The 27,841-nt window shown below is 41.9% G+C and overlaps 1 protein-coding gene across 5 annotated transcripts in view; it reads left to right on the top strand.

Moving 5' to 3' along the window:
- The window catches only part of MAEA (macrophage erythroblast attacher, E3 ubiquitin ligase), a 106,862-nt gene that overhangs the window by 29,370 nt on the left and 49,651 nt on the right, over window positions 1–27,841 (top strand). For all 5 annotated transcript variants that reach the window (XM_039541241.1, XM_039541242.1, XM_039541240.1 and 2 more), the window contains exon 3: window positions 7,171–7,374. In XM_039541241.1, the coding sequence (XP_039397175.1) occupies window positions 7,171–7,374 (204 nt within the window). The remainder of the gene's footprint in view (window positions 1–7,170; window positions 7,375–27,841) is intronic.

The raw sequence follows: 27,841 nt of genomic DNA, 5'->3' as shown, positions 1-27,841 counted from the left end.
TCCATCAGCTCTAATAGAGCTATGTAAATTTAAGGCAGCTGAGGCTCTGGCCCAAAGACTGTGTAAGCATTGACGATCTTCAGTAACAATAGCACTGCTGGCTTCAGCTCTTACTGAGGTGGGCTAAAAGCTGCTATAAATCAGTGGACAGGACAGTCTGAATAACACCAAAGAGCTCTAGTCACATTGCACATCCTCAGGGCAGGTTTATTAACCAAGAGAATACACGAAAGGTTCAAAATAATACAGAACACTTAACAGGGCCTTTTCGCACTTTACACATCTAGGAATGGGGAGAACACTGCACTTTCTGACTACTGTCAAGAGCCCCTTCCTGGGTCCTTCCCTGGTGGTCTAACTGCTAAGGGTCTGCAGCTGCTATTTGTCAGGCGCTCCTTGCAACCTGTAGTAACATGAACCACATCATGTGCTCCCTGAACTCTCTCCCCCCAGTTTTAAGGGCTGAGCCTTGGTACAAGGTGGAGGGATGTGTGCATGACAGGTAAACTCTTCTTTCTTCATTGAAGAAAGGTTCTCAGATCCTAAAATGGATCTACAGCTAGTTTGCAGCTTTCACTTGACCTCCCTGTGGCTCTGTTTATCTGTTTGTAAAATGGGATAATGATAGTTACTTTCTTCATAATGTGCTTTGACATCTATGGATGAGAGCTCAGTATTTATTTTGCAGGCAGAACTCAGATATCAATCAGGTCAAGGATACATCCTGTTTGCTTAAGAGCCTGCCAGTTTGGTTCTGCCTCTTCAGATACCTTAGAGCTGCAGATCCTTGGATATAAAACTCTTCAGAACTAAAACCATGAAAGTTAACTTTCTGGTATGATTGGACGTTAAGCTTGATCTGTGTCCAACTTTTGAGCAGGTTTTTGGGCTAATCCACTTAATTCCTGGCTACCTGCACTACTGCCAGATACGTCTCTTGCATCCCTGGCTTGATCCCAGTGTGACAGACAAAGCATATGGGGGAAAACCTGCACTGCTTCCTGGACAGTGTGTCTGTTATATTTTTGTGGTGGGGGGAGAGCCCTCTCACTCTTCAGACCAGCTTGGAGAAGGGCTAGCTAGACTTCCTTTGCTCTGGTTAGCAGAAACCCGTGTAGAGCTGTGATGGTGTACCCCATAAGGCTTCATGGGAATATTCGGGTGGGGGTGTGTGTGTGTGTGTGTGTGTATATGAATTATATGTGGCATAAAACATATTCCAGTTATGTTACATGGCATATCTATGTAAAGGTTATAATCTACTGAATACATTCCTCCTATTTGTATGCATGTATCAGTTTTGTACTTGAAGTTAGGAATATTGGCTGTATACTTGCTTGATTTCTAAGCAGCCTTTGTAAAGCATTTGGTCAGCTTCTTGAGAAAGGAATGTGCAAATTAAGTGCCCAATCAAGAAGCACTTAAGGGACAATGGCTCTTGGGAGGCTCCAATCCACATAAGAAGTCTACATGAGGACATTCAAGGTAGCAGGGAAACAGTGGCTGCTGCCTGTAAAAACTGAGTCTTGCATGGACATCTGGAGTCACATGGGCAAGTCACAACTCCATCTTGGAGCTGGACTTTGCATAGGAGAGAGGAGGAGGTCTCCACCCATAAGAGAGAGTCTACTTATACCCCTGGGAGACCTCTCCATTTTGTCTTCAGCTGACTCAAGAGATAGTCTCTCCACCCCCAAGGATACCTGAAAAAAACTGGAACTAAGGACAGTAACTACAGGGGGTGTGAGTGATTGCTGTACCCAGACTAGAAGGAGACTAGTCTGTAAAAGGAAGCTTATTGGGTGAGGTTTTTATCTGTATTCAGTTTTCTTAGACATAGACTTGCGTGTTCTATTTTATTTTGCTTGGTAATTAACTTTTGTTCTGTGTGTTATTACTTGGAACCACTTAAATCCTACTTTCTGTACAAAGTTTTCTGTATAAAGTTTATACAGGGTAAAACGGATTTATTTGGGGTTTCGACCCCATTGGGAGTTGGGCATCTGAGTGTTAAAGACAGGAACACTTCTGTAAGTTGCTTTCTGTTAAGTCTGCAGCTTTGGGGCACGTGGTTCAGACCCTGGGTCTGTGATGGAGCAGACGGGCGTATCAGGCTCAGCAAGACCAGGTGCTGGAGTCCCAGGCTGGCAGGGAAAGCAGGGGCAGAAGTAGTCTTGGCACATCAGTTGGGAGCCCCAAGGGGGTTTCTGTGATCCAACCCATCACAAGAGCTAGGGAGCACTAGCAAAGAATTGACAAATGGTACCATCCAGCTTTTCGTTTCCCTACACTTACTCATGGTGAAGGTCAAGGCAAGCAGTAGCCTATCACTTGTTGCTACTTGCATTTCCAACAATGGTACCTTTTGGTCTTTCAGTGCAAGGCCATGGACGAAGAACATGTTCAGGCAAAGACCCAGTAAACTACTGAGATGGTGGTAAGGGACCCTCTAGCCCGATTTCCTTAGCTCTCAACAGTCCACATTTTCGATGTCTCTATGGGGATATCTCTGGTGTTCATGTCACTGGTTCTGTTGGGGAAGCCCCAGTCCTGCATTTCTCCCCTGCCTACCCCTTTAACCAGCTGACCACGCTTCCCATCAGTGACTCCCTAAACTCACCTCATCAACAAAATTGCAGCAGAGGGGCCCAGGAAGTATGTGTGTCCTCTTCTAACAATCCTGACAAGGGGATCAAAGTGGCAGCAGCTCTAGTTCCAAAGTGATGCATATATCTTTTCAGGGGAGTTGTATAGAGTTCAGCCTTCATGTTGTTTGCCTCGAAATAATCTTGTTTTTTTCAGATCCATTTCCTCTTCGGAAATTTAATGTCAAGCCAAAACTTTTTTTTCCAGTTTTTGTTTTGTTTTTAATGACAAACATTCTCCTTTGCTAAATAGGAAATGCTCACAACTTATTTACCAAGAGTCTGTTTGGGCTTTTTGTTTTCTAAACTGTCTTGGACCCTAAGCTGAAAAATTCTGTAGTAAAAATGAAACACCCTAGTGAGTTGGAGTTACCTCAGTTACAGTGAACCATTTTCTCTTAAGGAGTAATGAGGATTATTAAAGTTTGGATTGATGTAACAGGTTGAACTAGAACCAGGCTTAGTGTGGACAAGAACTAGGTAAATTGTTTTAGTGGCTCTGTTAATGCACTGCAATTGGGGCCCAAGGCCAGGCTTTCAAAAACTAACCTTCTCATGAATAGTCTGTGAATTCTAGTGGATTTCCATTTGAGAGCATGAAACTCCTCTCTTTAACTTGGGGCCTTTAGGAGAGAGAGACTGGAGAGTTTAAACCAGTGCATCTGCTGCTTTCCCATTCTTATTAATGAGATATGTAATTATAACATATAATAGTAAATAAAACTGATGTTGACTGCTTTCAGTAGGTTGTGCACATTGACTTATTTTGTGGAATCTAAATTGGCTACTGGTGTAATGTGCAGCAGTCATAAGTACCTAGCCTCAAGTTGCAAATGTGGCTATAATTGCTAAGTGAAACATGCAGCATGATTAATCAGCCATCTAATTTGATGGGGGGGGGGAGGAGAAAAGAGTGTGATTGTGTGATAAAAATAGTATTGTTGTGGAAAGAGGCTTTCATTGTGCTGACTCTCTGAGCTAGACGTTCTGTAAGAGTGGCTGGGAAAAACTGCAGAACGTCTGTTAGTCTATAAGGTGCCACAGGATTCTTTATTGCTTTTACAGATCCAGACTAACACAGCTACCCCTCTGATACTGGGAAAAACTTGTCACTCTGGTTTGTTTAAGGTAAAACTAGTAAGTAAAGGTTCCAGCATTAGACCTATATTGCCAGGAGCACTGGAGGCAGGACACAATCTGCAGAAATCCTTCACAAGTGTTGTAGACTAAAAATAATTTCTACTGATTTAACAAAGATGCTGAGACTTGACCATAAACTGATTTGAGATCCTTGATTGAAAGATGCTGTGAGGGCCAAATCCTCTCTAAGTCCATTAGTGCAGGTCCCAATACATAGCTCCACTGCTGTAAGAGGACAAAAAAAAGCAAAAATGGAGAGGATGTACAGGTTGCTCTGCAGTAGCCCCCTGAAGAGTAGCATAGCTCCATGGGGAGGGGGAAATGAGGGCAGATTATAGGTGCAAGACCAGTGGGTTTCAACTGTTGGGATCCATTGGCAACAAACTTGTATGGGACTTGTGGGGTGGGGTGGTATGCATAGTAAGACATGGTGGCAACTGCTGCTAAAGTGGTCACATTTATGTTTCTTGCATTTTGTAGCCCATGGGGCTAGCTTGCTATCTGTTTTTCTTTATTGGTTTGATTTATATTATTTTCTTGGTTTATGTTTTGTATTGAATAATTCCAGTACACATTACTTCATTATACTTGGCTGTAATGCAAGGAACCTACAGGCCTGTATCCGGTATGATTAGCTAGAGCAAAGTAGCATAAGTGTTTGTAACCTTTGGCATAGATAAATGGCCTACCGCAGGGGTTCTCAAACTTCATTGCACCACGATCCCCTTCTGACAACAAAAATTACTACACAACACCAAGAGGGGGGACTGAAGCCTGAGCCCACCCAAGTGCCACTGCCCTGGGTGAGGGAGCCAAAGCCCGAGTTCCACTGCCCCAGGCGGGGAAGGGATCAAGCTGAAGTTCAAAGGCTTCAGCCCCAGCCAGGGGGGGCCTGTAATCTGAGCCCCGCCACCCCGGGCTGACTCCCCCAGGCTTGGTCTTCAGCCCCGAGCCCCTGCAAGTCTAAGCCAGCCCTGGCAACCCCATTAAAATGGGGTTGTGACCCACTTTGGGATCTTGACCCACAGTTTGAGAACCGCTGGCCTACCGTTTATCCCTTTTGACTTTTGGAAACTGAATGTGTTTAGCAAAATTCTGGAACATAGACCGCAGAAAATGAAAGTAATGATGTAGGCCAAAGGTTACAGTTTTGAGGATGAGATAATCAATATGAATATGATATTAACATGTCAGAATATGCTAGCCTATAGCGTAAGTGTACCTGAAGATTTATGTGGGTGGGGATATAAGATTTGGGCATGGAGGGTTGGGCATTAATATGAATATTCAGGACAGTGCCAGGACTACATAAGAGGGCAAACCACTATGCAGAGGGGTTGCTCCTTCTTTGTTATCTTCTGTTAAGCTATCTGCTCAGCTTCTGCAATATAGTTCAGCTACTCAACACTCAAACCTGATCTCTACCAGATTGAGGAGCCTGGACCATTGAACTCATTAGGCATGCCAGAGACGAGGCTCATTCTCTGTCTCTCACTATCAGGTTTCCAAGGAAGGGTCTGAGTATGCTAGTTTAAGTAGCCTTTTAGAAAAGGGATGTTAGCACCAGGGACTATAGAACTGTATTACTTCTTTGGGGCTTTGTGGTTTATAGCTTTGATTACTCTCTCACTTATTTTAATAAAGACCTTGTATCAAGGTTCCTCCCCCACTCTGAACTTTAGAGTACAGATGTGGGGACCTGCATAAATACCTCTAAGCTTAACTACCAGCTTAGATCTGGTTTTGCTGCCACCATCCAGATTTCTGAGTGTCTGGAACACCCTCTTTCCCCCAAAAACCTTCCCCTCCCTGGGTAGCCTTGAGAGACTTCCTCACCAAGTCCCTGGTGAACACCGATCCAATCTCTTGGATCTTAACACAAGGAGAATTTAACCATCCCTCCTCATTTCCCCCACCAATTCCTGGTGAGTCCAGATCCAATCCCCTTGGATCTTAAAATAAGGAAAAATTAATCAGGTTCTTAAAAAGAAGGCTTTTAATTAAAGAAAGAAAGGTAAAAATCATCTCTGTAAAATTAGGATGGAAAATAACTTTACAGGGTAATCAGATTCACAGAGCCCAGAGGAACCCCCTCTAGCCTTAGGTTCACAGTTACAGCAAACAGAGGTAAAATCCTCTCAGCAAAAAGGAACATTTACAAGTTGAGAAAACAAAAATAAATAAAACTAACATGCTGTTAGTTGTCTGGCTGTTACTTACAAGTTTGAAATATGAGAGACTGGCTCAGAAAGATTTGGAGATCCTGGATTGATGTCTGGTACCTCTTAGTCCCAAGAGCGAACAACCCCCCAAAACAAAGAGCACAAACAAAAGACCCCCCCCACACACACAAAGATTAGAAAGTATTTTGTCCCCTTATTGGTCCTTTGGGTCAGGTGTCAGCCAGGTTTCCTGAGCTTCTTAACCCTTTACAGGTAAAAGGATTTTGGTGTCTCTGGCCATGAGGGATTTTATAGTATTGTACACAGGAGGGCTGTTCCCTTCCCTTTATGGTTATGACACCTTGAAAATTTGGTTTTGTTCTCAGTGTGAGTGTCCTTGCCACACGTCCCAAAGGTCCGTACAGGACATTGAACTCCCCATGTTCTCTAATTCTGTAGTCTGAATTTGGGACAAGAACCTAAGTATCTTCTGGTCAGATCATTGGCAAGCCATAATAAAGCAACAAAGAATCCTGTTGCACCTTATAGACGACACACGTTCTTCTGCATGATGCTTCGTGGTGGAATACCCACTTCTTTCTTCAGAGGCACCTGAAGGCCACTTCTGCATCTGAAGAAAAGGTATTCACCACCAGCTCATGCTGCATGCTGCTGTTCTGTCTATTAAGCTATGCCACAGGATTTTTGTTGCTTTTAGAGAGACTACTAACACGCCTCTGATACTTGAAGCCATAATAAAGTAGCCCTATAAATTCAGGTCAACAATTTAGAAAGATTTATATGGCAGTAGCACTTAAAGTCTCAGTGAGGCTGGGCCATACTTTGAAATTTTCTCTACATAAGTAGAAAAATACAACTGAACTGGGAAAATCTGCTTGCATCCGAAGAAGTGGGTATTCACCCACGAAAGCTCATGCTGCAAAACGTCTGTTAGTCTATAAGGTGCCACAGGATTCTTTGCTGCTTCTACAGAACCAGACTAACACGGCTACCCCTCTGATACTATCTTAGTAAAATAACTTTTTGTAACTCAGAGGCTGCTATATGGATTTTTTGTTCTGGGCAATGTGTAATCTTGTTTGTTGGATTCGTACACATTCTACATATTGTACAGTAAAGGTTATATATTGCTTTAAAAGTCACTATTCGCTGCAGCTGAAATTGCTTTAATTTTTAATTGGATAATTCTTTCTTAAATTTAGGCAGTTGAATCGATCCAGGCTGAAGATGAGAGCGCAAAACTTTGTAAACGCAGGATTGAGCACCTTAAAGAACATAGTAGTGACCAGCCAGCTGCTGCAAACATGTGGAAGAAAAAACGTATGGATCGCATGATGGTGGAACATCTCTTGCGCTGTGGCTACTACAATACAGCTGTAAAACTAGCCAGGCAGAGTGGTATTGAGGTTGGTACCAACTTCTGTTCTATATAGATTCTTATACTGTGCTAACCACTATGGTATCTGAGTGTCAGTTTGTATTAAAGAGAGATTAGGGGAAACACAGCAGTTGATCAGTGATATGCTAGTTATTTTGTGCACTAGAGTATGCCTGAATTCTTACGATTTCAGTTAAATTATTCTCTAAGCCAATTCTCTAGAGTCTGTTCTCTCAGTATATGTTTGCATGTTTGTGTGTTAAATGGGAATTAGAATTGAAGTCATAGTGTTGAAGTTATAAAATTAAATTAATTCCTAGACCAAGGCTTCCCCCCCACCTCCATGTCCTCAGATGTACTGTTACATTTTTATTAAAGAATGTCAGATTGCTGACTAATCAGTTAGTGGAGCTTCCCATCTGTCCAGCCATACTTTCATGATTTGTGATGTGATCAGGATGATCACAATAACATACGCTATCTAGAGTTCTATTGTACTATACTATGATTAAACATCTTTTGGGGCATTTTGGATTATAAAATACTTCGGAATTCATTTAATAATTGTCTCAAGGTTTTGTAGTCAGTGTCTTCCTTCCCCTCCCATTTATGGTTTTGCTCCAAAGCAGCAATTTTGTGCATTTTATTTATATTTTCTGGTCATCTTCCACGTTATTTTGTTACCTTCCTCCTACTTACAAGTTTCCATAAAGTTGCTGAATCATGTTGTTGCCTAACAACACTTCGGGGCTTCTATGCTTCGTGTTCCTTTGCATGGCTTATGTATGCAAGGTGCTGAGCTATACTGGATCCTGGAAGGCTTTTGTGCTCCACCAGCAACTGCAATTCAGAGGAAAATGAAATTAATGTTTTGGGAAGAAGCTGGTTGCTATGAGAATTTGGAGTCTTTCTCCTTAGAAACTGACCTATTTTTGTCTTGCTGAGCTGTTGGGGGTAAGTGCCATTGGGACTCAAAAGGGCTCCGGCTCAATACTGTAAGCTATATTGGCACTTCTGACACTAGAAGGACAGTGACTGTTGTAGTAAGATGAGTCCCTGAAACATAAACTCTTGTATCAGAGGCCCAGTCTGAGGCCTGAAACCTGAACCAAAGTACTTCCAGGCATTGCTAAGCAAAAGCTGGGCTGTGAGCCAGAGGCAGGCCCCACTCACAGAAGTTGGCGAGAAGAGGGCCGTGAGAAGCAGGTGCATCCACACATAAGTGCTAATAAGAGGAACTTGTGCCAAGATGGCATCGGAACACTCCACAGAGATAACAAGGAACAGGCAGGTGCATCTTAAAGACAGGGTCAAAAGGACAGCATGATGGATAGAGCTGTTTGAAACAACATAATCAAAGGAGGAGATAGCACCCTAATGAGTCAAGGGGCTGTACTTCAATACGTCAGTAGGGATGAGTAATCTGTCCTGTAACTGTATAAAAGTACGTCCCGGAGTGCACATCTTTGTCTGGCCTAGGGGGCAGTGGAAAGGCCCACCACTGGCTGAGCCGGTCCATTGCCAGGGGGCACAAATTCGTAGTATCTCTTGTAGAGTCTACGGGAAACTATTACTGTGCTTCGTTTGACAATCAACCTGGCTCGGGTTCCTTCATACCTTACTAGAGTCTGTTGTCTTGGGGGTTCTCTCGGGGTCTGCTGTGTCAGCTATCTGTGCAGAACTGGGGCAGCACACAGAGGGAACACGTCCGCAGCCGACTGTTATCATCGAACAAGAGCAGAGCACCACACCGGTAGCTACTGACAACAACTGTTACTGTTAAAAACATATTTCTGAGGAAGGTGGTGGTGGTGGTAGTTTTAGCAGCGTGTGTGGTTTTTCTGGTTTTGTTTTATTTTTGAGGGGAGGGAATATCTTTTTAAACTGGACACAGTTCAAAAAGGGGGAACTTAGTTGCTAGCTATACCAAAAGCTACAGCATTAATGTAATTGTTTGTTTGCTTCCAACTTATTTCTTAGTTCCATGGCTGTTTCAACCAATCTGATCTTGTTTGGCCAGCAATGTCTTCAATAAATATGAAAATGAAATGGGGGGAGGAGGAGAAATAAGGAAGTGAAAAATGAGTAGAAGAATCTTATCTAATAGGAGAACATCAAATCATGTTCATAGGCATCTCTTCGCTCATGAGGTCATTGTCCTTGGTTAAGAAGGGCGATGTAACAAGAAGAAGCCTCAAAAATAAAGTACTATTATTCTTGTATCATGTAGCTGCAACTGCATGATCTGCAATTCCATTGGTCCTCTGCTGACAGAAAGAAGGTTTTCCTCCATTGGAACAGGAACTGTAAGTCTTCTGCTGCATGATCAGGCCTCTATATGTACCAGATATATCTACACAGCAATGAAGAGGTTAAGGAGATTACTTCCCCTCTGTAGCAGCTCCTGTTGAGCATTAATTAAACTGAAAAGGCACAACGCTGGTTTTGAAGTGAGGATGGCTAGAGTGGGACTGTTCTCTAATGCATTGCAGGACTGAGCAGAATACTTTTTTGTGATGCCTCATGACTTTCCACTTCCATCTGCTGCATAGATAACTATTAGCAAATGTGAAAACTATTTTTGGATTAAAATATTTGAGTTCATCAGCACCTGACTGCTGCTTTCAGGTCTCAACACTTTTAATTGCCTAATGTCTGAATTGTTTAACTATTGAAGAAAAACTTAGTAGTTTGAGTAGAGTGAACAAAGAAAGTCTGTGATCCTAAGACCTGCTCCATGCCAGCTGGCAAAGGGTTCATTGCCTTCATCAGCAACTCCTATCAGACCTAACATATTGCTGTTGTAGTATTTGTCTGTAAAGAAGGTTGTATGAGGTGTCAAATGATAGCGTATATTTCACTGGTTATTGTAAATGTTCTGTGATGTGTGTATGGGTGATTAAGAAGTTGTATGCATGTACTACAGATATGTTTTAAATCCTATAATAAGGCAGGGTTGATCAACAAGTTTGTCCTAGACAAAGGAATGTTGATTTTCCTGTCTGTCTAGGTCTCTGATGAGAATCAAGCTTTTGAAAAATCCAAAACACAACGTGAGCTACATTTTCATGTAAGTCAACAGGAAAAGCCAGGTTGACAGAGGGATGTGAGATCAGTGTGGGAAGACACTGGAGACTAAAACCACAGGGCGAGTTGTCTTTTGTGTCTAGGATCAAAACAATGAGTTTGGAGAAAATATAAGTAAAAGCAAAAGGACTTTTTGTTATCTACTTCACTGAGGAACACTCTTGGCAGATGGGGATGATTCATGGAGAAATCTGGATCACGCTTTGACTGAAAATCAGCAAGCTTTGCAGAAAGTCTTTGAGGATGAGAAACCATTTTAGACAAAGGAGTGCCGGCTGCTCAAGTAGTTGCAGCCACGTATTCCATTTATGGTTGTGCATGTCCAGCAGACCAGAGCCAGGGAAATTTGCTTAGTGGTACCCGTAGAGGGGCGGTGCTCGCACATGATGGCTATAGCCCCCTCCCTCCCCTCCGCTTCTGCAGCTCTTCCCTGACTACATGAGAGCACACCCTGACTCTCCCTCAGTTCCTTCTCACCACCCATAACTGGAGTGGGAGCTCTGTGTGTTCTCAACTAGTTTAGTTTTTCTTTTGTTGTGTATAGTTGCTAGTAACCTTGGTGTTAGAGTAGTGTCAGTTGTAGTAATGTTTTTCCCTCGGTGGTGCCCTCACTGGGGTTTAAACACTGTTCTTTGTGTGGGGGAGTGAGATCCCCAACAGCAATCCCCACTCACAGTGCTTGTGAGTGGGGGGGAAAGGGACAAGATGCTAGAATCTCGAACAGGGGACACATCAGAGCCAGTAGGGCTGTATTTAGGTCCCACCAGGGAACTGGCTCTCGGACCAAAGGATGTAGATGAAGAAGTACTTGTTACCATGGCATAGGGGAGACTGATCTTCTGTGAAGAGAGGGAATGAAATGCGAATAGTGCTGCAATTAACTAAGTGCAAGCCCTAACAATTGAAGAAGGTGTAGCAGGTATTCCAAGATGTCCTGGATAGAAGCCAGCATCGGTTGGATTCTGAAGGCTAATGACAAAACCACTTCCATTTTACTGAATAGGCGATTCTGGTACAGGACTTTCTAATGTTGAGCAGGACTTGTTGAGAAGGACTTGATGGACAGCTGCTGAACACTGCTCTTCCTCCTCATTCAACCATATGGCAGCCACGCTGTAAGATGCAGGGAACTGAGCCTAGGATGCAAGGTGCGGCCATGATTCTGAGTGAGTAGGTAGAAATGGAGCGGAAGCAGTATGGGAACCTGAACAGACAGCGCAAGAAGGTTGGAAAACCAACACTGTCTCAGCCATGAGAATGAAGTTGTCCTGATCTGCCTTGATCTTCAGAATGACCTGAGGAATGACTGGGACCACAGGAAAGGCATACAGGAAGCTGACTGCCAGCTGAGGTAGAAAGCATCAGACAAGGAGCCTGTATTGAGGCCCCATTGAGAACAGAACACACAACATTTCTTGTTGGTCACTGTAATGGGGATGCCCCAAGAAGTGAATATGACCCAGTGGACACTTGTCTTCAGGAACCATTTGTGACTTAGGGAAAATAACTGCTGAGATGGTCAGCAAGATGATTCTGAACCTCAGGCAAGTGAATGGCTATTGGAGCAATGTTTTCCTCAATGCAGAACTACGACACCCTAATCTCCTCAAAACAGAGCAACCTAGGCTTCCCCTTGTTTGTTCACATAATACATTGCAGTGGTATTGTCGGTAAGTATGTGAATCACTGAGTCACTGATATGGTGCTGATTAATAATTGGAGATTTATAATTAATAATTGGAGATATACCAATCTCCTAGAACTGGAAGGGACCTTGAAAGGTCATCTAGTCCAGCCCCCTGCCTTCACTAGCAGGACCAATTTTTGCCCCAGATCCGTAAGTGGCCTCCTCAAGGATTGAACTCACAACCCTGGGTTTAGCAGGCCAATGCTCAAACCACTGAGCTATCCCTCCCCCCAAAAAGCATGACATGCATTGTAGATAGCGTGAAGCTCCAGCAAGTCAATATGGTATGAGTCCTCCCACTGCAAGCGCAGTCCCAGTACTTTCAGCAACCCCAGGCATGACCCCCAACCCATCTGTGAGGCATTGGTAACAACTGCCTTGGTTGGTGAGGGCTGGACAAAAGGGAATGTGTTGGCAAATGTTCTCTGGATGTATCCACCACTGCAAGGAGTCCAGGACCAGTGGAGGGAGATGAACAAGTCTGTCTAGAGAATGACAAGCAGGACAGTAGACCATCCTGAGCCACATCTAAAGTGAGCGAAGGCACAACTTTGAAAATTGGACTACTTGCATGCAAGTGGACATGTGGCCCAAGGGCCTCAGATGCCTGAACAGTCGTGGAATGCTGAGACTGCAGACCGAGGCAAAAGTGGCTAATTGTCTAAAAACAGTCATCAGCAGAAACACTCTCAATATTGTGGAATCTAACAGAGCACCAATTAACTTGATTTTTTTGAGTAGGAGCCAAGGTTGACTTTGCGGTGTTTAGGATAAGACCCAGATGGTCAAGCAAGCGCTGACGTGAGCAAGAGCTTCCTTTCTGGATCTGCCCCTCAGTACCAGTCATCCAAATATGGGAAAATATGAATTCCCTCCTTTCTGAGATACACCATAACAATGACTATGCATTTGATAAAAACCTAGAGGGCAGAGGAGGGGCTGAATGGAAGCACTGCATATTGAAAGTGGCGTTCTGCCATGATGAACCGAAGGAACTTTCATGTGGCGATTTTGCCAAGCCACAGAAAGTAAGCATCCTGAATGTCCAAAGCAGCAAACCAGTCATTCTGAGACAATGTGGGGAGGATAGTAAATAGAGTGACCATTCAGAACCTCATGTTCCTGATATATTTGTAGAGTCTGCTAAGGTTAAGAATGGGTCGCAGAGTCATAGATTTTAAGGTCAGAAGGGACCGTTACCATCGTCTAGTCTGACCTCCTGCACAATTCAGACCACATAATCTCACCCACCCACTCCCGCAACAAACCTCTAACATATGTCTGAGCCACTGAAGTCCTCAAATCATGGTTTAAAGACCTCAAGGTGCAGAGAAACCTCCAGCAAATGACCCCTGCTCCATGATGCAGAAGGCGAAAACCCCCCAGGACCTCTGCCAATCTGCCCTGGAGGAAAATTCCTTCCCGACCCCAGACATGGCCATCAGCTAAACTCTGAGCATGTGGGCAAGACTCACCAGCCAGACACCCAGGAAAGAATTCTCTGTAGTAACTCAGATCCCACCCTACCTAACATCCCATCACAGGCCATTGGGCATATTTACTGCTAATAGTCCAAGATCAATTAATTGCCAAAACTGCTTGTCAGAAAACTGCTTTCCTGGTAGTGATAACATCTGCAAGGAGAGTGTTAGTGCAGGTTCTGATGGGAGAGCATCCTTATACACAGGTCTCCAGAGACAAGGTGACTCTGTGACCCACCCAAAATTTTTGTCTAAAGTGGTCTCTGTTTCATTTGTACTAGATGGTATATTTACCTGTGCTTTTTCTAAGCCGCATTCTTCTCTGAAGGATCCGCCTCTCCGTACCTTAGAAGTCAGAGGATGTCTAGCCTTTTATCTGGACAGGACTAAACCATTTTGTGCATTGCCATGTTTGGTTGTGTCACATGCAGACTACATGAAGGGTCATGCGGTCTCTTTGCAGACAATCTCCAAATGGGTAACATTCTGCATAAAGACTGTATATGAAATAGCCTTGGCTAGGCCCCGTCAGTGTATGCAAGCTCATTCTGTGCGAGCACAAGCAATGTCCATAGCATTTCTCATTCCAGTTTCCGTTTTGAACATTTGCAGGTCTGCTTATGTGGTCGTCAATACATACGTTCACAAACCATTACGCCATAACAGCATCTTCCAGAGCGGATGCCAGCTTTGGTAGAGCAGTCCTGCGGTCCTCGTTTAGGTGGATTCCAAGCCCTGCCTCCTTGGTGCGGGGAGGTACTGCTTATGACTCACCTAAGTGGAATACATGGCTGAAGAAGAAATTGTTACTTACTATAATGGTGGTTCTTTGAGATGTGGTGCAGGCCTGTGTTCCATGACCCACCCTCCATCCTCTCTGCATTGGAGTCTCATTTCCAGGCATTCAGTGTAAAGGAATTGGGGGAGGGTTGGGGCAGCGCCGCCTCATATAGCCAGGGGAGGGGCTACAGGCACGAGCACTGCCCCTCAAAGAGTCCTGCTAGACAAATTTATCCAGCTCCAGTGCTCTGGGTGCACACACACCAAAGTGAATACATATCTGCGTCACATCTCAAAGAACGAAAGTTACAGTAGGTAACTGTTTCTGATGTTTAGTCTTAGCATGTTATACTTTTGTTTTATTTGTAACCAATTCTCTTTCCACTATCCTTTCTCAGTATCACTTAAATCTGTTCTTTATTAATACACTTATTCTTGGTTTTATTATAAATTCATCTCAGTGTGGTAATATTAAATGTGAATCCTCAGCTGCACCAAACAGGTTGGTGTGTACACTGTCCCTTTTGGAGATAGTGAACGTGTTAATGTCTGTGAGTGTCCTATGATGGGCTGGATATTACAGGGGAATGCTCTTCAAGGAGGCTCAGGGATTGGGTGCACCAAGCCCCAGCAAAGGCCGGCAGAGCTTCTGAGCAGATTGTTTGGGTGGCTAACAGACTGGTGTGACAGGGAGCTGACGTTCAGTTTAGCACCGTCAAGTCTCTCTCTGTGAGTCAGGTGAGTAACATGGAGACTCAGTCCTGAGTGCCCTCAGGAAGCATCACATAGTCTTTTTTCTTTTTGGCTTTTGTCTGGCCAAACTCTATATGTTAAAAGTTAAGACTGAATTGCATGGAAGCTAAATTTTGACAAAATGGGGCCAGGTTTCCCATGTAGGCAACCTCTCGTTAGAGAAAAGTGAAAACACTAACACAGAGTGTCTATCACATCTGATTCTTTTGAAGAAGATCTACTGCTGTTTATAATTTTAAGAGTTTTGAACAAACTGAATTCTAACTGAAACATAAGACCAGTGCATTCTTAAGTGAACCAGAATTTAATTATAATCAAAGCAAACTGTTGCTCAGCAGAAATACTCTGAAACCTTTTATTGAGGTCTTTCATGTTGTGGTGCAGACTAAGGGAATGTTAATATTCAGTTGTTGCTCAGAATTTCCTGATTTACCAAGCAGATATGGTGGTCTCTAGATAGTTTTATTTTCTGTAGCAGAACAGAGGCTACTGGCTCACAGAACAAAGTAGTGCATGGTTCTCTAGAAGTGATCCTAATGGGATTCTAGCTGAAGATTTGCAGGGAGGGGGAAATAGTACAAAGGCAAGAGAAAACTGAGCTAATTTGAACCAAATAGGTTAACTACTTTCAGTAAAATTTCCCTGAACTGCAAATTTAAATTAGTATTCACCTGCCAAAGAGTAGGCAGATGGACTTCCTTGACCCTACAGAGATGTACGGATCTCCCTCTCTTCTCTCCCCCACCCTTCCCCAATCATACACTTTTCTATACCAAAAATCAGTGGAGTAAATTTTAATGGAAAGATTATGAAGCCCTTCACAAATGAAATGTATTAGAATAACTCCAGTGATCACTAGACCATAGTAGTGAACTTGTAAAGAATAAAATTTCAAAGCTTGATTCCACAGTAGTAGGGTTTTCAATAAAGCCCTAATTAACGGGAGACCCTACCACATATTCTTTTCTCTGGAAGTTTTCCCTTTGCCTTTTTAAATAAGTTGAAAGGCAAGATAAACTCGTACATTAACTTTCCAAGCTTCCCACACATGGATTATTTTTGATATCTTGCTCACACCCTTCCTTAAAATCTTGGGGAAATCCTGATGACCTACCTAAAGCATTGGGGGGAAATTAATACTTTCTTTGGAATTTTGTTGATACAATAGATTTAGTAACCCCCTTTCTCAGACACAATACATAAGCATGTCTTAATTGTAAGGCATGAATATAATGTATTGGACTTGTGCTGCCTCCTGCTTTGGCCTATTTTCCCTGACAAACCTTTGGAAGCTAAAAATGTGTGTTCCCCCTTCATGGTGTTTTCCTTTCTGCTAGAGAGCCCACTAATGTGGACATGTCCCCCATTGTCTAGTTACAGTAACAGGTAGAAAATAGTTGCTAGATTTTGTGTATTTCTTCTTTTCAGTAACCCCCTCTTTTTTTGTCCTATGACTGCAGACTCTACCTCCAATGGTCCCTTACAATATGTGCTAAATACTTGTGCTAAATAATCTGTTCCACCTTGCATTTAGCTGTGATGCTGGGAGTACCTTTCCCAGACCTGAAGAAGAGCTCTGAGGCTTGAAAGCTTGTCTCTCTCACCAACAGAAGTTGGTCCAATAAAAGATATTACCTCACCCACCTTGTCTCTCTTATCTCCAAAGCAGCCCTATTCTGTCTCTAGCCTCTAACTTGTGGCTACGTAAGTGTCTTTGCCACTACCACATTGCTGTAATCTTCAAGAAGCAGCTGCTGTGGGATAGGCATGGTTAATTCTGTAGTAGGCTGTGTCATAGGTCTCACCCCCACTTAGAGCTGTTGGGTTCCAATGTGGGGACCTGCCTTGGTTTCCCTCTAAACTAAAATCCTAGTTTAGATCTAATAAAAGCTGCCACCACCCAATCAGGAAACGTGGATTGGGACATAGTCCTTCCCCAAAATCCTTGGGGATCCCAAGAGCCCCAAATCCATGGATTTCTTACACCCAGGAGAAATAAACCATTCCCCCCTGTTTCCTCCCCCCTCCCTTTTTTCTAGGAGAGACACCGGGATTTAACTACAGAGGGATACCTCCCCCTCCCCTTTCCCTGAGAATCCACCCAAAGAAAGATCAACCAAGTCCTTAATGGAAAAGAATTTATTAAAGAATAAAAAAAGAAAAGTCACTGTCTCTATAATCAAGATGGAACAATACAGGGTCTAAACTTATCAATCTCTGGAGAGAATCCCCCCTCCCCCTTTCTTTCTCAGTAAAAGCAAAGTAACAGCAAACAGGAATAAAGAATCTCCTTTAGCAAACACACAATTGCAAATATAGAAAGCAACTCAAAAGACTAATCCGCCTTTCTAATTAATACTCACTATTAAATAGTAGGAACTACTCCAGGAGAACTTGGAGACATGACTGGCCTCTCTTAGATCCAAAGAGAGCTCTAACAAAGAACACAGACAAAGGCTTCCCTCCACAGAGATTTGAAATTATGTTGTCTCTGATTGGTTCTCTGGTCAGGTGGTCATCAGGTACTGCATGTTAACCCTTTACAGGTAAAAGAGACCTTAACCCTTAACTATCTGTTTGTTTATGACAGGCTGCCACTACCTTGCCTCTCACCAGGATTATTCCCAGGCTATGTCTACACTAGCCCTTGTAGGTATAACATATGCCACTCGGGGGGGTGAGTTATTCACACCCCTGAGTGACATAAGCTACACCGACATAAGCACTCATGTGCATAGTGCTATGCTGGTGGGAGAACTTCTCCAGCTGACATAGTTTCTGCCATTTGCAGAGGTGGTTTTATTATGCTGATGGGAGTGTAATGATCCAACCACTCCCAGTCTTTATTCAGGCCTAATATAATGGTGTCCAGTTTGCAAATTAATTCCAGTTCTGCAGTTTCTCCTGTCAGAACGGTGAGAGTCCCATATCCCTTTCGCCTATTCCCTATCTCTCTTAATTTCTCTGGATGCCTGACTCTGTATCATGTTTACCCATCTTTTAGAAGCAGTTAGACGAGTCCTGGGCAAACAGTTCCTGTGGGGCTAAGGCAGACTCCCTGCCTGCCCTGGCTCTGCACGGCTCCTGGGTGGGCGGGGGCAGGGCCTCAGGAGGGGCAGGGCAAGGGTGTTTGGTTTTCTGCAATCAGAAATTTGGCAACCATAACTGTTGTGGAGAAGGGTGCTGGATGTAAAGAACCTAGAAAACCTTAAAGGCTTCAGAGCTATGCAGAAGCTCAATTTAAGGGGAAAAAATTAAAATATTCTTCTGGCATGCAAAATGTTTAAATACAGATTATCTTGAAAATGGGAAATAAAATAACACTGAACATTTAATGTGTAGCACTAGATTCCTTTCTCTTTTTAAAAAAAATAAATTTAAAAAAACCCCATAATTTTTAGTTGACTTTCCCAAGTGATATCAAAATACAGTCAAGGACAGAAAATGTCTGTGTCACCAAATAATGTTGGTGGAAAAATATGGGCTGCTCACATTTGTTCATTTTATAGAGATCATTGGGGTTTTTTTTTTTTTTTGGTTCTTTTTCTGGCTCCCTAATGAGCTGATAAATAGTTCAGGTGGAGGAATAAAAGCTAGATTGTTAAGAATTTTTTTATATAATGGCATATAAATGAAGTTCATCAGTATTAGTTTGTTAGACTGAGTAATAATCTTATTGTGATTCTGTTATGACCTTGGACTGCAAAGCCAGCATCAGAAATGCATAGTTTTATTTGCAAATTCATATACAGATTGAACTTGCTGGCAGAGGTGTCTGTTAATTTAGGCGTTGTATTTCCATGTTCTGCAACATTACATATTATAATTACACTTTTGTCATTCATCAACAGTCAAATCCAATTTTAGTGAAACTGTCTTCTAGTAAGTAATCTGTAGAACAATCAGTAGCAGTCACTTTCAGAGAAATGTGATCCTTTGTCTTTTGTTTTAAATAAAATATTTGTATAATATGTCAAGAATTTTTTAAATGATGAAATGGTCCCTTATTTTTGGATTCACCATAGTTGTGAGTACAAATGTGCAATATGTAACATAGGGTGCTATTCAGCAGTGAGCTTTCTGTGGGTGTTGACCATATGACTTGGTGTTTCATCTTTCATTATGTGTTAAGATTAATGCTGCTGATTCTAGAGGCACTCAAATTTTTTATCCTATTCTGATCATTCTTTTCATTTTGGTTTAATCTCTTGAGAAGGGTGAATAAATGTTTTTCCCCTAATGCCCTTACTATGTAAAATGTACAACAGGTGGGATTTGTTTGCCAAAAATAGAATCTAAAGTTAGGCTCAAATCCAGAGCCCTGCAAATCAGCGGATATCCACTTTATATCCATGGACCATTTTTGTGGATCAGATGTGGATGCAAATTTTGTATCTGCACAGGGATCTACTCAAATCCATTTCGGTGCACCTTACTGATTCTACACCCCCTGGCCTTCCCTTCCCCCATCTCAAACCTTTGCACAAGATTGTCTCTCCTGTTGAAATACTTTCAGAATGGATACCTTTCAAAGCACCATGGGAACTATTATGAGAAGCTGCTGTAGCAAGAGCCTGAAAATGGGAGTCGCTGTATGAAAAGGTCTGAAGTCTCCCGTCTAGTTCATCTTATCTCCCTTCCCTGTTGCATCATGACAGTGTTGATTCCCTTATTCAGAAACCATTCCTAATGGAAAAGTATACAGTGGCCTGACCTTGAATATCTCAAAAGATACTTTCTGCAAACACTGGTGATAGTCTATTCCACTGTCTAATTTTAATTAAATTGTCATTCAACTATTTTAACTCTTTACTTGCTCCTGGTTTTTGAATGCTGTTGATTTGTCTTAACTTAATTTTACCTACCTTTGGTCAATTGCCAGGTCTTCCCTAGGCCACTTTCTTTCTTTAGAGGGAACATTCTTGTGGTCAACTTTTCATATATCTCTTATTTTTTCCATATATTACCCTATTTGTTTCCTTGTTCTAAGCTCCTTTATTCTTTCTTATTAAATATGGTTCCCCAAAACTGAAGGCTGTTTTGTCAATTGAAGACAAAATGGAGAAGAACTAAATAGTCACTTTGCATGAATCACATGCAAGACCCTTTTTGTGTTCACCACTTTTGAAAGTTAGCCTTTGCCTGGGTTGCCTTGCTCCAATCTTATTGTGGTTTTCCTCCCAAATGGGAGACTTGAGACAGGTTTTGAAGTTGACTTAAAGCCACACTTGAGTGCCCAGCTGATTTCTTGAGTTAATTAAGAGTGAACAGTATTTATCCTGTCCTTCAAAGTATGATATTGATGAAACCTCCCCAGTTTGTAACATTCATGAATTTTATCTCTCTGGTTTCTTTTAAGAACAGCTCAGCATTTAATGAAGCTAATGGGTTCTCTGGGTTTCCCCACTGGCTGAGCTGAAGGTACATTTTCCCTGTAAAAGCATAATTCACACTATTGAGGCACATATTCAGGATAAAGGCATTCGCTGATGGCTTAATGCTTACAATTGCCAATGATGTGATCCCTTGTAATGAACCTTGTGACCTTAATTTGCCATTGTTTGCCAGCAGGAGGATCTGGCAGATAAGTTGTCACTTCTATTTTCTAAAGGCTGTCATCTTCTTCTTTGGCATCTTTCCCTGCTAAATATGGTGTACCATGTTATAGTGGCACTCTGCTCATCCACAACAGATCGGCAGCAGTACCAGCATGTCCAGAAACATGTATGTGCCCCAAGTTTGAGCACTATTAGGTCTACTAAATCTCCTCGCACAAAGGGTGAACTGGCAATTCATGCTTACGCTGCATGCCTAAGGTGAAGCAGGCATTTTAATCGTTTTAGTTGAATGAATTTTAAAATCTGCAGCCACACAACAGAATTTATGGGGGGGAGGGGAGGGCTCTCTGGTGAATCAGGAATAGTATTCTGTGAAGAAGGAAGGTATTGTAATAAATGACTAGATGTAAAATTAATATTAAATGATTGCTTCAGTAGGCTATAAGTACAGAATAATTAGGAAAACTTACCTAAGTAAAAACCCAGAAAAATACCTCACATTTCAATGGTGGTGGTGGGGTGCGGGGAGTGTTACTTCTGAATGTTACAGGTTTGTATATATCTGTAAATATTTTGTGTATTGTGACGGACTCAGGTCAGAAAGGCATAAGAGGGTAGTGGAAGGCAGGTACATCAGCCTCAGAATGAGCAGGTCCCTGTTCCCTGGATAGCCAAACAAGGGCTTCTCCAGGCCAGTCAAGACACCTGACACCAATTTAACCAGTTACGGTCGTTAGGCTAATGCTGACATCTGACCTCAACTGGCAAAGGGTCAGTTAAGGCTGTTAGGCTAATGGAGACAGCTGGAACCAATTAAGGTCCCACTTATACTGCTTTAAAAGCTCTCCTTTCCAGTTCTCTTGAGAGGAGCTCAGGTGAAAGGAGCTGGAGGAGAGGAAGCATTACTGAGCTCTGAGGTAAGGGTGAAGCTTGGAAAAGGGGACCATGGGGAAGTGGCCCAGGGAATCAAAGCAGCATCAGTGGAGGAGGGAAGCCACCAACAGCTGCTATCATTAGGGTCTCTGGGCTGGAACCCGGAGTAGAGGGCGGCCCGGGTTCCCTGCTTTCCCCCTCCCATGATCTACAGAGATCCCTTTGAGAGGGGAAACAGACTTTGGTCCAGGCAGGAGACCAAACTGTGCCTATTGAGCTCTAAGGAGCAACAAACCGTGGGTATTCCACTTCCCATACTGGCCTGTGATGAAAGTAGCTCAATAAGTTGTAACCTTTGCCGCCATACTGGGAAAGGGAGGTCATATTGAGGGCCTTAGTGAGCTTCTGAGGCCACTGAATCCGCCAGGAAGCGCAGAACCCACCAGTACAGGCTCGGCGCTTTGTCACTGTGTGTGTGTGTGTGTGACACACACACACACACACACACACACACAAAAATTTAGATATGAAGATGTACCAACTCTTAACATCTCATTCACACAGAATAACTTGTAAACACACAGGTATATTTTATTAAACAAAAAGGTAATGTGTTAAATGTACATGAAGACAGTAGGTGAGAAGTTCATATTCAGTGCTGAAACTTTTCTTGAAGCCTATTTAATATATATATATTATGCAGAATAGACAAGTGCAGAGCTGTCTTGCATTCTTTCCAATAACATGCAGAAATGAAGACTTTAGCATTGCCTTTGTGAGGTTTTTTGTCTTTAGAACCCCTTCATGAAATTACTGTATTATGTGTATTATTCTTAACTTAATGAAGACTCCACCCACAATTCTGTTCTCTGTAGGAAACCTCCACTGATCTCTTATTGCTGAATAGCTCTGTGGGAAGTGAATCAATAATGTATACTGAATATAGAAGATAATTTAAGTGTCACAAGACTCAAAAGTCCACTTTTGCCAACATATTAAATAGAAACCAAGAGAGAGGATAAGCGGGAACCTTGAAATGGGATGTCCTTGCACAAAGGCTGATGTGCAAGAGAGGACCAGTCTGGCATCAGTAGTAGTTACATGTAGTCTACTGATTCAGTATTTTTATTTTTTATGAACGTCCCATTTTAATTAGTAAGCTTCTTCCCTCATCTAGTGATTGGGGGTGGGCCGGCTGATTTTGTCTGTCTTCAGATAAATTGTCATGAGAGATGGCTACCTAGTGTGAGGGAATCATTCTTTTAATTTTTGTAAAAAGGGGAAAAGTTCCAAGAGGAAAAATGTGGAAATAGGCTAGGACGCTGCACGAGCTATGTGGTATCAGTTTATCGAGATTCATTTTCTTTATTTTGCTCTCTTTCTGTGTCTGACATTACAATAACAGCTTCTCTGAAAAATGTCTTCTGTGGGGGCAAGAAAGCAGGACTTTTTGATCAACAATAATTTTTCCTTCAGTTAATCTTCTGTTTTGCTGTCCTTACCAGCATGTTGCAGCCTCTTGTGCAATGACTGACTAGAAGCTGTACAGTAGATAAGTGAATATTTTGGTATTGGACTGGTTAGCTTCATTCTTCTTTATAAAATAACTTGGGGAGACAAAGTGGGTCACCTGACTGTGAGTGGTATACAGTAGCAGAGGGTGCACAAAACTTTCAAATTAGTTCATAATTTTGATTGCAGCACTTCCTGACTGAACATATTCTTCTGCTTCCAATCAAGGCCTGGTGAATCAGCCTGGCTTAGAATTTTGTTTTTTTTCTTCAGGCATAGTAAGAGGGAAAGGGGACCGTAAGTAATAGTCAGGGACACTTGCTAGAAATATTGTATTTTTGGTAGATTTTGTCATTTGGATGTTTGCTATTTAAAATGAGGAAATATCCAGATATTGAACAGGATGTGTGGTTTGAATGTAACTCTGGAAGTGGGGAAACAAGAACACTTGGCCTACAAGTTTGACCAAGAAGTTTTGTCAGTTATGCTTCTGTGAGGTTTCTGTCTTTATCCACACACCACTCCATAAGAATCTTCCTATTTTCCCCCTTGTCCTCAACAGACCTGCCTCACAGTGGGGTGGATGAGTTGGACTTGATTGGCTGCCAAAAGTGGGTTGGCAGTTACATTTGTTACTAGAGGCCCTGTTGTTCTAAGCACTGTAAAATAAGTTAATTAAGCTCTTTGGGGCATGGGCCATCTCTTCATTATTATTAAAGTCTAAATATATTAATGTCTTCTCTATCAGCTGTTTTTCCCAAGTTCTCCCCCTAGCCTGGTTAGTCATTCTGCTGTCAGGATATAGTTGTTGGCACAAAGCCTTGGCAAGCAGCTGGCAAAGGTGTTGAGAGAAGGGTTCCAGTTGCTGAGCTCCTGCCCAGCCAGCAGGGGCATATCTTCCTCTGGTAGCAGGGAGAAGACCACTAAAGAAAGCAGCCAATGCAGAAGTGAGAGGGAGAAGCTGAAAACCGGGAAGTAAGAATAAGCTTTTTTTCCGCCTCCTGAAGCCCTCTTATGAGCCCCAGAGGCTTCATCACACTGTGCTTGCTTGACAGTTAGGCCTGGTCTACACTGGGGGCAGGATCGATCTAAGATGTGCAACTTCAGCTATGAGAATAGCGTCGCTGAAGTCAACGTATTTAGATCGAATTAAAATTACTTCGTGTCCTCGCGGCATGCTGTGGCTCCCCCTTCAACTTCGCTTCTGCCTCTCACCAAGCTGGAGTTCGGCAGTCGACAGGGATCGATTTATCATGTTTACTCTACACGCAATAAATCGATCCCAATAGATCGATCGCTACCTGCCAATTGGGCAGTTAGTGTAGACGTACCCTTAGCTGTTTGCTTTTGTGTGTCTACATGTTACATGCTACTGTGTGGGGTGTGGCCAGTTACTGATATGTAGAAGTAGCTGAGTCAGGAAGAGGGCGATTTTGATAAGACAACTGCTAATGTCCAGATTAACCATGAGTTCCCTGAGCAAGGCTGGCAAAAAAGGGCTAATGCGATCTTTGGACATATAAACAGAGAAGTAGGAGTAGTGAGGTGATTTTCCATCTGTATGTGGCATTGACAAGATGAATACTGGAATACAGGACACAGTTCTGTTATCTGAATTTTATAAAGAATATTGCAAAATTGGAGAGGATGCAGAAAAGAGCCAGAAAATAATTCACAGTCTGGAGAAAATGCCTTACAGTGGGACTTAAATACCTCAATCTCTTAATTCAGCAAAAAGAAGATTAAGAGGTGACTTGATTACTGTTGTTAGTACTTTCACAGGGAGAAAATACCATGTACTCTAAAAGGGTTCTTCAGTCTAGTGGAAAAATGCACAACAAGATCCAATGCCTGGAAGCTGTCACCAGACAAATTCAAGTGAGAAATATGTCACACATTTTTAACAATGAGAGTGACTTAACCATTGGAACAAACTACCAAGGGAGGTAGTGGATTCTCCGTCTCTTGATGTCTTCAAATAAAGACTGCATTCTTCTCTGAAAGACTTGCTTTAGTCAGACACAAGTTATTAGGCTCAATGCAGTTGTAACTAAGTGACATTTAATGGCCTATGTCATACAAGAGGTCAGACTAGATAATTCTGGCTTTAAAAAAATCTGAATCTCATGTATTAATTATTTGCTAATGAACAAATAATAGTTGCACAGCCCAAAACTAATAGTATGCATAATCTATTTGAAAATTATTTTATCCTAAAAATATGAATTTTCTGTGTGTATTTGCAATTTAAACAGAGGCAAAAAATTTAAATGATTACTCACTTGCAAATTATTAGAGCATCAAGCAAACGTTTTAATTTTTCATCAAGACTATTTGCTGACAGGCAAATCTATACCTTCTATGTACAAAAGTGCCGACGTGTACACTGCAGTACTGCAGAATTTTAAACAAAAATTGTTCTGGTCTCTTGACCAGTCTATGGTTTGGCTATTCTATATGTTTGCTTTCAATAACTTACTGTGCAAATGGCTTTGGAGCAGGACATTCATTGAGTTTATATTTTTCTCTATAGTCCTTTTAATATGCAGTGTAATAGCTTTCTGAACACCATTGTTTCCTGAGCATAAAGTGAATGAGAAGGAGGGAGGTCATCTATTGATCAATTTGTGCTTTGTTTTGACTATCCTTCTCTGTGTGGCCCAATCATACCTTGATGTCCCCCAACCATTTCTGCCTCTACTGTGAACTCTTCTTCTGCCATAGTTCTCTTGATATCTTGTACTTCCCTTACACTCTATCTATGTTGAGATGAATTATGTTCATTGTTCTTTATGATCACTATGAAACCAGCTCAAGGGAGTGATTCTTTACCAGCAGGATTCTATCCACTCCTCTTAGTTGGGTCAGTAGGCATAGGAGCGCCTGTTGAAATGTCTGCCTTCCCCTCTGTGATGACATTCTTCTCTCTCAACCCCTCTTCTTTCTCCCAGCCCTATCCCCATGGGCAATATTCTTTGGCACATGTTTGTTTTCCCTGCCTCTGCTGGCCAATTCCATTTTATTGTTTCCCTCCATGTGGGAATGTATATAACTACCTGGCTCCTTTCATCCACTTCCCTGCTACGACGTGTAGCAACTTGTAGTGGTGTAGCATTAGTCAAGGTATGCGAGACAGTCCTTGACTCTTCCCACGTGAAAAGTACACCGTAAACTTAATATTTACAAGCAGGGTTCAATGACAAACTTAGCCTAACTTTAAAAGCAGCAAAGAGTCCTGTGGCACCTTATAGACTAACAGACGTATTGGAGCATGAGCGTTCGTGGGTGAATACCCACTTCGTTGGATGCACGAAAGCTCATGCTCCAATACGTCTGTTAGTCTATAAGGTGCCACAGGACTCTTAGTCTGGATCTGTAAAAGCAGCAAACACGGCTACCCCTCTGATACTTAGCCTAAGTTTGTAGTTTGCTGTCTCATCCCCCAAATTGTACCTAATGCTGGGTTGCTAATTAAAAAGCAGTTGTATAGGATGTGGCTGACTTAAAGCTTAAAAATAAGATCTAAAATACGTATGGTAAGAAGTCCATTAATCTTTGATTTAAACTTATGATATCACAACATGGTATTAGACTCCTCCATTGTATACATACTGTGTATATTAGCTAGAGATAGGTGAGCACTTGATTTTGGTCCTTTCTTGAGGAGCACGGGAAAAGCTTTTGTAGTATCTTCATGGAATTTTTTGTTTTGTTTGTTTGTTTTAAACCGATAGTACATATGGTACCATGGTACATATACGTACGTACCTTTATATGCATGTTAAATATAATCAGACTTGAAATTCACACTCCTCGTGATTTACTACACACAACTCAGTGTTTACTAGCATATTTTCAGCACTTTTGCAGTGCCAGCAATCCATGCTTAATGTATTAAGAGTCACAATAACATAAATTACTATGTAAGTATGATTTTGATAAATTGAACTCTTAATCCTTTCTGAATATGCTAACATGCCACAAATGAGCTGTTTCACAACAATTAGTGGGTCTCTTCTATAGAAAGTCTCTCTTGTTTATCTCTTTACAAAATCTGTGACCTCTTCCTATTTGAACTGCATATTGCACCTTTGTTTTGCTGTGAAAAAACTTTTTAATTTTGCACTAAGCATGATCTTTTGAGATGAAGCATCTTGTTTTATGAAAGGCTGTGGTGCAGGAGCTGCACTGTTACAAATAATCCTACAAACCACCAATTAAACAGAACATATCACAGTAAATGTTACCTGTAAAATAAACTTGTTCAGTAAAATTGAATTTGGTTTTAAGAGCCTCCGTAAGGATTAGTACTTGAAATATGAAATATATACTGACTTTTGTCTCGTACAAGTAAATACTCAGGCAAATTATTTTAGGATTTTTCAGCACCAGGGTTTTTCCTGGCTTTTTCAAAACTTGGTATGAGGGAAATGTAGTCCAGTTGAAGCAGGATACTTTGGGGAGATTATTTGACCCTATCCCTCCAACTCTTAAAATACATCTCAAATTAAATCTCCCTGTTTCCTTTAGTTTTAAACTAAAAACCCTTAAATCATGTGGACCGTACAAAAACTAAAAATCAAAAGTCTATTCTTGCTTTCTCTTATGGAGAAAATGCATCTTCTGCTGGTTTGAGTAGTCTAAAACCATTTTGGGTCATTCTGAACACACTGTCCCTGTTTTATCCAAGTAGTGTGTGTCCTATTTTTGACATAATCACAAAAAAGATCTTGCCATTAAAAGGAATTTGGTATTTAAAAGGTT

Source organism: Mauremys reevesii, linkage group 5, assembly GCF_016161935.1.
Source record: "Mauremys reevesii isolate NIE-2019 linkage group 5, ASM1616193v1, whole genome shotgun sequence".
Classification (NCBI taxonomy): Eukaryota; Metazoa; Chordata; order Testudines; family Geoemydidae; genus Mauremys; species Mauremys reevesii.
This window is presented reverse-complemented; position numbering and strand designations above follow the sequence as displayed.